The sequence below is a fragment of the Bombyx mori genome, chromosome 15 (genome assembly GCF_030269925.1).
Source record: "Bombyx mori chromosome 15, ASM3026992v2".
In the NCBI taxonomy this organism is placed as follows: domain Eukaryota; kingdom Metazoa; phylum Arthropoda; class Insecta; order Lepidoptera; family Bombycidae; genus Bombyx; species Bombyx mori.
Window position 1 is genome coordinate 13,373,669 of NC_085121.1, and position 12,631 is coordinate 13,386,299.

Here is a 12,631-nt window from a genome sequence, read left to right on the forward strand (position 1 = left end):
TATGCTTTGTTAAGAGTGGTGAGTGTCGTACTTTAAAGTATAAATATAAATATCTTATTACCAATTAAGATTATTAGATTACAGTAAATGTCGTCCCCAATCGATTTTAGGGTTTTTTTTTCCTACCTAAGCTGATAGCTTTGAGAGGTTAAGTCAGTGTAACCTATAACAAGTAGGTGAGCGGGACTCGTTGCTAATACTAACTCTAGCAAGAGCAGTGCTTTGCAGAATCTACTACCGGATCGGAAACACGACCCACTGCGAAGACTCGGCGAGAAATTCAGTGGGTTAACTTTTAGGGCATAGAATAATGAAAACTTTCGAATGATACTTGAAGAGCAATAATTTTATTAAAAAAAAAAAAAAAATTGTCTTATTGAAGTTCTTTTCGTTTTTGAATCGAATCCAATAAACTTTAATTATTTTTATAATGAATCATAAGTTAACTAGGACGGCAATGTTGTCCGCAGGCGGTTAAAAGAAGACTGAACCTTAGCGAGAGCAGTTCCGGGAGTCAAGGACACGTGGTGCCCATGAAAGCTGACTTCAAAACTCCGAAGCAGAAACGCGTCAAAGTTCTCACGCCGTACAGCAGACCGTCCAGTTCTATGAAAAAGTACACAGAACGTTCCAGGTATCATCTCTATATACGTTTTTTGCGCTTTCCGAAATATAATTCCGACATTAAAAAAACGTTAGACTATTGATAGTTTCGAGGGCTTCCTTTTTTTCAATGGCAAACATCCAACTTGGATAGCTCTGGCAAAACCGTTTTTTTTTTCTTTCATATATGAAATATACGTTACGTCTTTTACGAGTATTGATCTGTTTAAAATAATTCGAAGCGGCGTCTCTATGCTTTATGCTCTCTATTCTCTATGCACCGAAAAATATATGCAATTGGAATACTCTTTATTATTCCATCAGTTTGAGTTCCACATTTAAATAGTATTTAGTAGTAAACCAAAAATGGTGAACCATACATTATACGGTTTCTAAGGTTTTTACTATGACTTACAAGGTAGTTCCAATTTGCTAATATTAAAGTGTGACGATATAATTTGGTATAAAATGATCTGTTATTCTTTGCACCTTTTTTAAGCAATTTTAGTGCATGAACAATAATTTACTATAATATAATTCATATTAAAACTATAAACGCGAAAGTGCGTTTCTTCAAATCCCGCAGATCATATCATCATCATCATACAGATACATTTTTTTCTAATCAAATACGTACTTGACACATATCTTCCTCAATGAAGGAATAAAAAATTATACTCGCAAAAATTGTAATTTGGGTAGTTTCCATGGGCAAATACTCAACACCAAGTGAGCTCCCATCAAAATTGAATCAATCATGTAAAATTAAATCCTGTGTTCCCGGTGGGTGATTCTGCGAAACATTGCTCTTGTTAAGGCTGGTATTAGCCAATTCTCTCAGATTGAGTGCGTGAGCTCATCTACCCCTCCGGGCGTAGCTAGAGCTTGAATAGCCCCTTAGGCTACCAGTGAATAGGTAGGGAAAAAAAGTCTGTGTTGATTGATACTGATTTTTTAATTTCTGTCAACGAAGTTATCATAGTCATAATTTGAAGGACAAATTCCAGCACTAAGAGGGCTTCAATTTCATGTTTCGAGATGAAAAGCTCATGACAATACTAGAAGGTATATTTGTTATTATCTCGAAAAAGTTGTTTGTTTGACCATCATAAAAAAAAAATACATGGATTCCATATTGTTGGTGCTTTAGATTTTAGAACTATTATTTATTTTATAATATTTCAACCTGATATGCCCTATCAAACTAGGTATATGTTCCATATGAAAGTAGCAGGAATTATGATTCGACTCTGTAATAAATTTTACAAATTTTACAAAGGCTCTAATTGGCTTCTTGGTACACGACAATTCATGATTGCAATTAATGTGTTGTTTCAGGTTTGATACATCCCTAGGTTTACTAACGAAGAAATTCGTCGCTTTGTTGAAATCTTCACAGAACGGAGTGCTCGATTTGAACATAGCGGCGGAACATCTGTCCGTTCAGAAACGTCGCATATACGACATCACGAACGTTCTAGAAGGTATAGGAATATTAGAGAAGAGGTCCAAAAACAACATACAATGGAAGTATGGTGAGCTACAGTTTGTGTTGTTTATAGCGCGATTAGGATTTTGATAATTGTCGAAAGACCTCGTTCCATTGGTGTGATTTCCAAATAAATAAATCCACGTCTCTAGTTTCGTCAGGGGAAACTGGCGCTCCGTTCTGTGGGATTAAAATAGCTTAGTTTCTAAAAAACTCCGGATGTTTGATAGCTTAGCATTAGATTTTCTATTTAATCTACTTTAAATTCGCCCGTAATGAACTAGCTAGTAAAATAATGAAATAGCACAAATCGTCTTTTCGCATTAAAAGTGTACAATATCCAAAAATATTCGAAATTGAGTTAATATGCGGAATCATTTGGTATCACCAGTATTTTTCTCATAAATACTGTTAAAATAGCGTAGATTAGTTCTATTTTTTTTTTCTTTTAGTTTAACCATAGTTTGACTATTAACAAAATTAATACATAAATTTATCTTACTTTAAAAAAAAGATAATGTATCTGGTAAAACATAAAAAATAAATGTTGCAAAGATGATTAATATTAACACTAAACATACCATAACGGGTCAAATGATCCATTTTGAACTTTTGTATTGAAAATGCATGTATCATCTTGTTGCTTTTGCGCATTTGACTTAATGACTTTTTCTTACCAATTAATCTACTGGTATTATATTATTTCTTTTTGTTTTGTTTTGTTTGTTTTGGGTATCACTTGTCATATACCGTTATCTACCCGCTATGGTAGAAAAAGGGAACCAGTAAGTGTTGGTACGATTAGTGTTAAAAATATCACATTTTAAACCTTTAAAATACTCCTGTAAATTTAGTAAGTTTTGAGATTATACAGTTTGAATGCGCGAAGACGAAACGTGGTCGAGTTGTGTGTAGTGAGAGTGCGGATCGCGCAGGTATGAGCGGCGGGTCGTGCGGCGCGGACGGGTCGACGGCGCGGCGGCTGCGCGGCGAGGTGCGCGCGCTGTCGGCGCGGGAGGCCCGCGTGTCGCGCGCCGTGGCCGCCGCCGAGCTCGCCCTGTCGCGGCTGTCGGCCGACCACGGCGCCAAGGCCTACATCACCTACGCAGACCTGCGCTCCATCGCGGACTTCCGCAACCAGACCGTCATCCCCATCAAGGCGCCGCCCGACACCAGGCTCAGTGTCAGTACATCTGAGACGATATTTTAAATTAAAAGGCGATTAAGGGATTCGCCAGAGAATGAGCAACATTTTCTGAATATGAAACCATTACTACCATTATTACCATTGTAACTATACATGAGACCTTAGAACTTATATCTCAAGGTGGGTGGCGCATTTACGTTGTGGGTGTCTATGGGCCTCAGTAACCACTTAACATCAGGTGGTTTGTAAGCTTGTCCACTCATCCAAGCAATAAAAAAAAAAATTTACCGATACGCAACGGTCGCCAAGCTAGTTTCTTTAGGTGCCACGTCTTTAGGTGCCGCCATCCTGCGTATTTCTGCCGCAGAGCAATCATCAGTACTGGTTTGAAGGGCTGGACGGCCGTTACACAATGATATTAAGACTTTCACCTTGTTTCTCAGACTGGGTGCCGATATTCACCTTGTTAGTCTTGTAATGTTCAATCCTGGTAACCACAATACTACGAAGGATTTGAGCTTGTCTATACATTTATAGCAATAAAAAAAACTTAAATAGCGCTGGTAAGCGGTTGTCGGTACAGCATTGAACGCCTATTGCTTATTTTAGTTTTTAGTTTTAGGAGCTTGCAATGAATGACTCAATATCTAGGGTATTGGTTGTGATGAAATCGCCTATTCTCCATTTGCTAGCATATTTTAATATTTTTTCCTATTTTATTATTCTAGTCTAACCTGCCTTGAATGACTAAGTAACTTTTTCGAGACTTAACCTGCTATGTTGTTTTTGCAAGTCATTCATTAACACTAGTGTTATTGTCTTTAATAACCTAATGAGTGGAAAGTTTGTATGTGTATGTGTTCTATAAAATAACTCAATTTAATTGTTAACAGTGTTATGCTAAGCTCGTTCAAAAATGTTCTTTTGAGTCTCAGCACAATACTACAACACTACAATGTATAATGAAAATGCAATGAAATCCTGTAAAAACAGGATTACATGAAGTTATTAACTAAGCACATTGATAATGAGCAAGATTGGTCTGGCAAATCCATCTCATGACAATTGGATGTATCTTTATTTAATATAAAATTTACCTAATTACAGGTACCTCATCCTGACGAAAAAGGATATATGATCCATTTGAAGTCTTTGTCTGGAGAAATAGAAGTTTATCTTTGTCCAAAGGAAAGGCCTGCTTCACCAACAGGTAATTAATTGCCCCAAGCTAGGTTGAAATATAGAAAATTGTTTATCTAAAGTAATATAAATTGAAACAATGCTTAATCACAATGTAACTAAAATAGCAAAGTTAAATATGCATAATTCCTGTTTACTCATATGATGAAGTCTATTTTAAGATTAAATATTACACTATACAAGTCATATGATTGTTCTTGTGTGTTTCGGGAGTAGTGCAGTGCATTTATATGCCTTTACATTGGTGGGGGTAACATCATCGAACACAGGATGTGTGACAAGATGAAAACGACATTTTCAAGATAAGCTTACTTATGTACAAGTTCTGAACAACAAAATTCGGTCTGCCGAGAAATAGTATATTGTACTTTTAAAAGACAAGTAACTGTACTGTATGTACTTAAAGAATATCCTGATTTTTTTTATTATAGTGTCAGGGATGTCTTCGGATCCTCTTCTAGAAGACAACAAAGCGTTACTCGCACCTCTCATCGCGCAAATGCAATCAGCCTCCGAACAGTTCATGTAAGAAAAAAAAGCAATAATTTTGCTATGAATGCTTATCCGAGACAGAAGTCTGAGTGTCGGAAGGGAGTTTGACAGTCGGAAGAATGAATATCAGTCTTGAGTTGATGTAGTTGTCAAAAATACTTTTACTTCTTCGGTTGACGAGCTTCTCAATTATAGTCGGCAGCTCACGACGATGAGGTGAGTTCTAAAATTGATTAAATTCAACCAAAAACACGTCGCTGTGTGGTGCAGATCTTCATCGAATGTCTCTGCTGATAGTTCCTTGATTTGCGTCAAATGATGAAACTGCAAGAAAAAATAGAACAGAATTATGGTTTAGGATATTTTCAATACGTCCGTACTTTAATAATATTTAGTCGAATAGTAAGATTGGTCCCTTATGCCGCAAGTATTCCCGACTTTAATGTATTGTTGTGTCAGGCGACCTGTGAAGCGGGAGATGGAGGACGGCGAGTCGGGAGCTCGTGCGCTGGTGGTGTGCACGCCTTGCGTCACCGACCCCACGCTGCCGCTCCCCGCCGCGCCCCTCGCGCCCCACGCCGCACCGCACGCCACCCCCTCCCCGCCCTCGCCGCACCGCACGCCCCCGCGGCACACCCGAGCAGCCGACCTCTCCACGCCAGACAGTCAGTACCTTTAAATATTTATCTATAAATATTAATGTCTATCTTAAGATGTAGAGCGGTATTCACGTTGTGTTGGCTGAAATATTTATAATTTTTTTCCTACCTATGCTGATAACCTTGAGAGGCTATTTCAGCTTCACCCTAACGTGTGTAGGTGAGCTTACGGGGCTCAAACCGGAGTGTTGCTAACACTGACCCTAGCAAGAGCAAGACACGGCGAGACACTCAGTGGGCTAAGGAAACCAGTCAGTGCCCTATAGGCAATGACGTGTTGCAGTTCACCCAACCACGTTCACCCAACGTGGGTCACATCGAAGGTCTGGTGTTGTTAAGAGATTACTGCAGCCAACGCTCGACGTCGCCCAAAGGTGTCCGTAATGATGCCTTTGGGCGATCCTCCCGATCCATTAACGGTGCTTTTAGGCACCACAAACACCGGCCACCGTCCTCCACCGAGCGAATTAACCTATAGACACAGCCCACTGAGTTTCCCGCCAGATCTTCTCAGTGGGTCGCGTTTCCGATCCGGTGGTAGATTCTGCGAAGCACTGCTCTGGTTTGAGCCCTGTGAGCTCACCTACTCACCCGGTGACCCTGATATGGTCTCTCAAGACTTTCAGCTTAGCTAAGAAAAAAATAGCAGCAAATGTTTTACCGCGCTTGAAATTATGTATGAATTAAATGTAATATGTACTTTTTCGGTGCAGGTGGTCGCGCCCGCGGTCGGCTGCGCAACGCTCTCATCGCGGACAGCGACGACTTCGCGCCCATCATGGGCGGCGGACGCTTCCAGCTGCAGACGGAGGACCAGGAGTCAGGTATCCGTCAATGTCACAAACTCAACCTACGGGCCCGGTCGTAGCTCACATACCACAAACGAACTGTAGTAGTAATGGATGCCCTGGATGGTTTACGTTTCACAAATCAGTCCGGCATCATGCTGCAGTCGATATCCAGGTTATTTATTTATACCAGTCTTTCTCAAAGTGGGCGATAACGCCCCCTTGGGGGCGTTTGAAACCTAGAGGGGGGCGTTAAGGGGCCCTGGAAAAAATGGGGGGCGTTGATGTGGGTTAGGGGGGCGCTGTAAAATTTTTAATTTCATTTACTTTATAGTATTTTAAATTTCACTAAAATTAAAACTCACCTACTACACAATAACGAATAATTAGTTTATATTTTTACCCTGTATGATGTTATAAAAACTTAAAATAATTACCATAGATTTCGTGGGACAGACGTTCGTTCGTAGACACCGTACGCAATCAAGTTGTAACAAGTTTCTGCGGAACATGATCGATGATAGTTAAAAAATTAGAGCAATTTTACCTTAATTACATTGCACCTGAAATTATTTTAAACATTAGAAAAAAAACTACCATGCAGAGTTTTAAAATATTACACTAACACAAATTGAGGTTTTCTTTACTTTCTTTCTTGTTTTTAACCTAAGGGCATTTTACAGCATTTTCCTAGCATTTTATAAGAAATTACTGATGTAGAGTTCAGAATCGATGGTCCTGCCTGGTGGTAACAGCTCATAATGTATAATGCCCTTCCAATCCCACCACACACACAGCATCACCTTGTTGCGAGCTAACCCGGGTTTCGCCAGAGTCTGTGAAGCCTGACCGGCCTTTGACCACAACCTTTCTCGTACGTTCTTGTCGTACGAGACGTACTTGATCCATTTTTCATCACCAGTTATCAGCTTCTTCAAAAATGGTTCGGTTTCATTACGTCGTAATAAAGAATCACAAATGAGTACACGGTTCATTAGGTTTTTTTCAGTGAGCTTTTTTGTGTACCCAGTTTTTTTCAAATGCGCCATAACTATTTTGTGGTCAATTCCCAGTTCTTCAGTTACGTCGTAACTACTGATATGCCGATCTTGCCCCACTTTTTTCAAAAATGGCATCGATTTTATCCGTAATAGGGCGACCAGGGCGACGTGCATTTTTGACATCAAAATTTCCGGATTGAAAACGCTTAAACCAAATTTGTGCTACTTTCACAGACACTGCACTAGATCCATAAACATCGCAATTTTTTTTCACGGCTTGCGTTGCTTTTTTACCTTTTTTGTAGTAAAATTTTAAAATGTATCGAATATCTTCATTAGATTCACTCATCTTGACAGTACGAAAAATAAATAAAACTGACACATCTTCCTAATTTTAATTTGGAACTATCTTCTTCGAATTTAAACTTTTAATGATACCAAAACCAGCCAGATACAAATAGTATAGCCAAAGAAATTTTATTACAAGTTCATAAATTTTTAAGCTATTGCATAGCTTTTATCGCGGGCCTTGAGCGCGATGACCGAATCATGAAATTCCGTAACGAAAAAACCTAACATCCCTCACTTCGCCTACCATGTAGCTCGCGTTCAACACATTCACACGTTGCGCTTGTGTAGTGTTTGTGAATAAGCGCGTGGCGTGACGTCACACTGCATGCGCATCATGAAAAGTCTGCCCATCTCTCTCTCGCGCGGTTTAGCTATGAGTGTGAAGGGGACAGTTAAGATTTTGCCTTTATTAAGGTTTAATCTAGCGTGGTCTTGTTTTAATATTGTTTTAATATTAAATTATCATTGTCTAATTATAATGTCATAAGTTGATAAAAAATGCTATGCAATAGCTTTACCGCCGCAGTTCCCGAGTGCCACACGTTTTTTTTTTGTCAGGAGGAAATCGCCGGACTTCCGCCCTTCACTGGAGATGGAGGGCGGGGCATGTCGGAGTCGAACCGACTAAAACCTCCTGTCGCTCAACAACCAGCATCCAAACTTCGCATAGCTAAAAGGCAAAGGGGGGAAAGTGAAGCGTGCGGAGCACATCTCTCCCATCACCCTCCCCCTCGGGACGCTGGACTGGCGGTCGTCGGCACCACCGACCGAGAGGGCTGGTGCCCTCTCGGTCGGCAGGCTCTCCGAAGCCCGCCTAGATGGCGCCGGTTAGAATGGTCTATCCTACGGAATACCCCACTAGGTCAGAACCAGCGTGGGTTGATGATAGCCGGCCTTCCATCACCCGGATGCTCATGCGTAAAACGTGTGCAGAGCAGCTTGCACGTCGTCTTCTTAGGCCCCCTTCGCCGGTCCCCAGGCCGACATGTAAGGGAGACCCGAAACACTTAGAGGACCAGGGCTTGGGCGAGAACCGCCTCCCTGGACCCCGCTCGACGGCGGCGAGCCTGTGCATATTTCACGCGCCCCGCCGCCTCCTTTTGCGAGATGGTGCACTCGCAAAAGTCGAGCATCGCCTTCCACGCCTCGTTGTCACCGAGCATCGATGCCAGAACACTCGGCAACGACAAGTCGTTTCCTATTTTTACGATGAGGACACGCCGCCACCCCTCCCATGCGGGGCAGGCGACGAGCGTATGCTCTGCCGTGTCCAAGTCACAACCACAATGGTGGCACTCTGCCGTCGGCTCAGCTCCAATCCGGTGCAGGAACTCACCGAAGCAACCATGCCCAGTGAGTACCTGCGTGAGCCGGAAAGTGAGGCGTCCTCTGTCACGATTCACCCAAATCACAAGAACCTGGCGAATCGCCTCGACGGTCCTACGACCAGCCGAAGGATCGGCCAGCCGCCTGGACCATGACTCCAGCACGGACCGCCGAGTCAGTCATACCCGAGACAGTCATACCCGATATTCCACAAAAGGGGGCCGAGCACCGACCCCTGTGGAACACCGCGCACGACTGGGAACCTGCGCACGATCTCACCGTATCCAGTACATGTGACCGATCTGTTCTCCAAGTAGGAAGCCACCAGTCGGCGAAGGTAGGGGGGGCACTCCGTGTCTTACCAGGGGCATTTTTTAAAATAAAAGAACACTTATTGCGGCATAACTATAATAGTTAGACATATACTGTCGGGACGCTTTTTGTAAATAATAATGTTTTTTACAAAGTCGTAGTACATTATTTTATTCTATCATCAATAGTTTTCGTAGGGCACGCGACGTAAAGAATATTTTAGGTAATTTTTTTTACGCCTTGGGTTAAATTATTGGAGTTTTAGTAAGGATCTTGCGCCATTCCTGTCTGTCCTCGGCTGTGTGGATAGCAACGTGGACTGAGGTATTGAGAGTGGAGCGTATTTGGTCCGACCAGCGCATTGGATTTCTGCCTCTGTGCCTTCTCCCGCATACTTTGCTTGTTACCAGCAGCTTTTCCAGATTGTCACCTCTCTTTTTGGCGATATGTCCAAAGATCTCGAAACTCCCCCGCGCGCATGTAAGTAGTGCTGAGGCGCATAGGAATCTTGAGCTCGGTAAGAATGGATTCGTTGGTTCTGTGTTCTATCCAACGAATCCCGAGCATTTTCCTCCAGCACCACATCTCAAACGCGTCGATGCGTTGGCGGTCGGCTTTCTTGAGGGTCCAAGTCTCTGCGCCGTAGAGAAAAATGGAAAAGACGAGGGAGGTGACGAGCTGCTTTTTGGTATTCCTCGAGATGTTTCTGTCCACCCAAACACGGTCCATTTGGGACATAGCTCTCTTTGCCATACTGATTCGCCTTCTGAGGTCTTTTTCGGAGGATCCATTACTAGGTATGACGGAGCCCAGATAAATGAAATCCTCTACGACTTCCAGGTTTAGCTTATTCGTAGTTTAATAAGTTATTATTGTTAGTAGTATTATTAACTAGTCGAAATTTTTAATTATCTTATGATGAGAATCTTATATTAATGAGAAAGATACTCAACAAAAATAGTTTCGTTCTAATAAATTAGCATAGTAATAGTATAGTGAACTAGCAATTTATTTTGGTAATTCTGAATTTAAACAAACATATTGATGAGAAGAATTCATTTTTACTGTGCAAATTTGCAAATACACGCTCTGTAACAATGTACGGACATATAATAATATGAAGAAACAATATTAGCATCTACAAATACATATGTACTACGTTGTACTACATTTACTAAAATTAATACAACATTTATTAATTAAATTAATGAAATTGTGGTTTTAAAGTTTTAGGGGTGTATAAAAAATGGGGGGCGCTGAAAAATAATTGATTTTCAAAGGGGGCGGTAAAAGAAATAAGTTTGATAATCACTGATTTATACTGAAACAAAACGGCTGGACCGATTTGAATACATTTTTGTGTATGCATTAATTCATTCATTTTGTGTATGCAGGACGTCTTTCGGTTCCGCTAGTATTTGATAAAACAAAGCAAAGTTATCTGTTCATTATAAAAAAAGTCACTTAAATTATTTTACTAATAGAATATCGCCAATGTGGAGTTACTTAAGAAAATTGTTTTGGGTAATTAATGGAAAATCATGAGTTAAATAATTAAAACTACTTTTACGGTATCATATCGCGCTTATTATACATATTTCAGACGTTTCGAGTATTTTACAATTTTCGTATATATGCGAACCGTAAAATTAGTTTTAATTATGTGTATGAGTCGTTAAAACCTATGTCCATATACGAAATTACACATTTACAATATTATAGAATATATATAATGTAATAACGAAAATATTGAAAGCACCAATGATTGAGAACCAAGAACAAGATCGCGTTTTGTGGCTAGCACTCGACATGTGACCTGTGTTCGGTAATCACATCACAGTCAGAGTTCTAGCTACACGGCGCGGCGCACCGACCCACCGGGACTGCGGGTAAATATGCTCCTACACACTCTCAACAATAACTGACATTGTCACGGATAAAAGCCAGGAAATGTAATCACTATTTAATCTCTTTACTTGTTGTTACTAGTCAATTTATGTATTTAAGAGCTTCCGTGTTCATTCACACCGTTGTTTCACGTGCATGCCCCTGTTTTCACGTTTTCACAAAATACTTTTCATATTTATCATTTTGCTTTACTAACTACAGTTGGAAACTAAGTGTGCTTTCGTCAACATATCTGTGTCCGCAGTCCGTCTGTACTCATCTGTACTATGTAGTATAATGTGAATAAATACTTCCCATCCTAACCTCTTTGAAACAAAAATTTGAATTAGTTCTAAAAAAAAAAAACCTTACAATTCCAATCTATTTATTAGATCTTTAAACATAAAAAAATAAAAAATAAAATATGGATGCATGGAGATCATATAAATTTTCTATTTGATGTGCACGCTAAGAATTTCATTACATTGAATTCTTTCTTTCTTATCATGTTTTTACTTCTTAATATTTTTAAAACGTTTAATATTTTTTAAATTAATAATAATGTAAATATCAATTAAACATGTAGTATGTTTTGTGCATGATGAACGCAAAGCAAACGCGTTTAGATTGAAAGATTGATTCTTAATTTTTATTTGTCAAAGTTGTCAAAATACATATACTGATCAAAATTAAAGCGCGCGAGCGCAATTGGCTTTTCAGTTGAAATTTAATATCAGTGTACGTGAACAATGAATATTGCATTCGATCGTCGAGTCGATGTCTAGATTGTGTGTAGTGTGCGCGGGTCGCGCTGTACATAGCGGGTCGGGGAGAGCGGTGCGTGGGCTCGGTCGCGAGCTGCCTCCCGTGCGGCTGCAGTGCTCGCGTGTAGCACCATGGGATTCAGCTCACGGCCGCTCCCCACTAACAGCAAACTCATCTACTAATACGTAACGCCACCCATCTCAAACGTAACAACCGCTGTCATATCTAATTATCGCTGTTCCGCCCCAGTCAAAGGCTTTGTGTATGCACGTCCGGCAAACTTGTACCTTGTGCCCGTCTCCTTTGACTGTGGTATATTGCACTGTGTTTATCTAACGTGCCTGTCCTATAAAATTGTTTGGCATGATGTAGATGTTTAGTAGCGACGATGTATAGTGAATAAATACATAAATGTTGCTTTTGCTTGCGATACACAATAATAGAGTTGCTAAAGGCATTTTTAAAACGGGTTAACCTGACGAATTTATCCAGGCCAAACAATTTGGGTTCAGGGTTTGATTATTAAGAATTAATCCAATGTGAACAAGAACTTCTTGAAATCATTTTCTTGTGCTTAACAAACTTTCGATCCCGACACTTCATGATCACTC

At 40.5% G+C, this 12,631-nt stretch overlaps 1 protein-coding gene and 2 non-coding genes across 6 annotated transcripts in view; all 3 read left to right on the forward strand.

The window, feature by feature from the left end:
* The window catches only part of E2f1 (E2F transcription factor 1), a 30,216-nt gene that overhangs the window by 9,794 nt on the left and 7,791 nt on the right, over positions 1-12,631 (forward strand). For 2 of the 4 annotated variants that reach the window (XM_012697312.4, XM_021353306.3), the window contains exons 3-9: positions 471-634; positions 1,942-2,138; positions 3,028-3,275; positions 4,347-4,449; positions 4,871-4,964; positions 5,391-5,596; positions 6,304-6,414. In XM_012697312.4, coding sequence (XP_012552766.1) covers positions 471-634; positions 1,942-2,138; positions 3,028-3,275; positions 4,347-4,449; positions 4,871-4,964; positions 5,391-5,596; positions 6,304-6,414 — 1,123 coding nt within the window. Of the gene's footprint in view, positions 1-470; positions 635-1,941; positions 2,139-3,027; positions 3,276-4,346; positions 4,450-4,870; positions 4,965-5,390; positions 5,597-6,303; positions 6,459-12,631 lie in introns of those variants that run through there. The other 2 variants (XM_062672258.1, NM_001246285.1) reach the window with 2 other exon arrangements.
* Mir11 (microRNA mir-11) lies at positions 11,157-11,232 on the forward strand. The gene has a single exon (NR_107309.1). It is a non-coding gene; the product is annotated as a microRNA mir-11 (primary transcript).
* Mir998 (microRNA mir-998) lies at positions 12,102-12,174 on the forward strand. The gene has a single exon (NR_107310.1). It is a non-coding gene; the product is annotated as a microRNA mir-998 (primary transcript).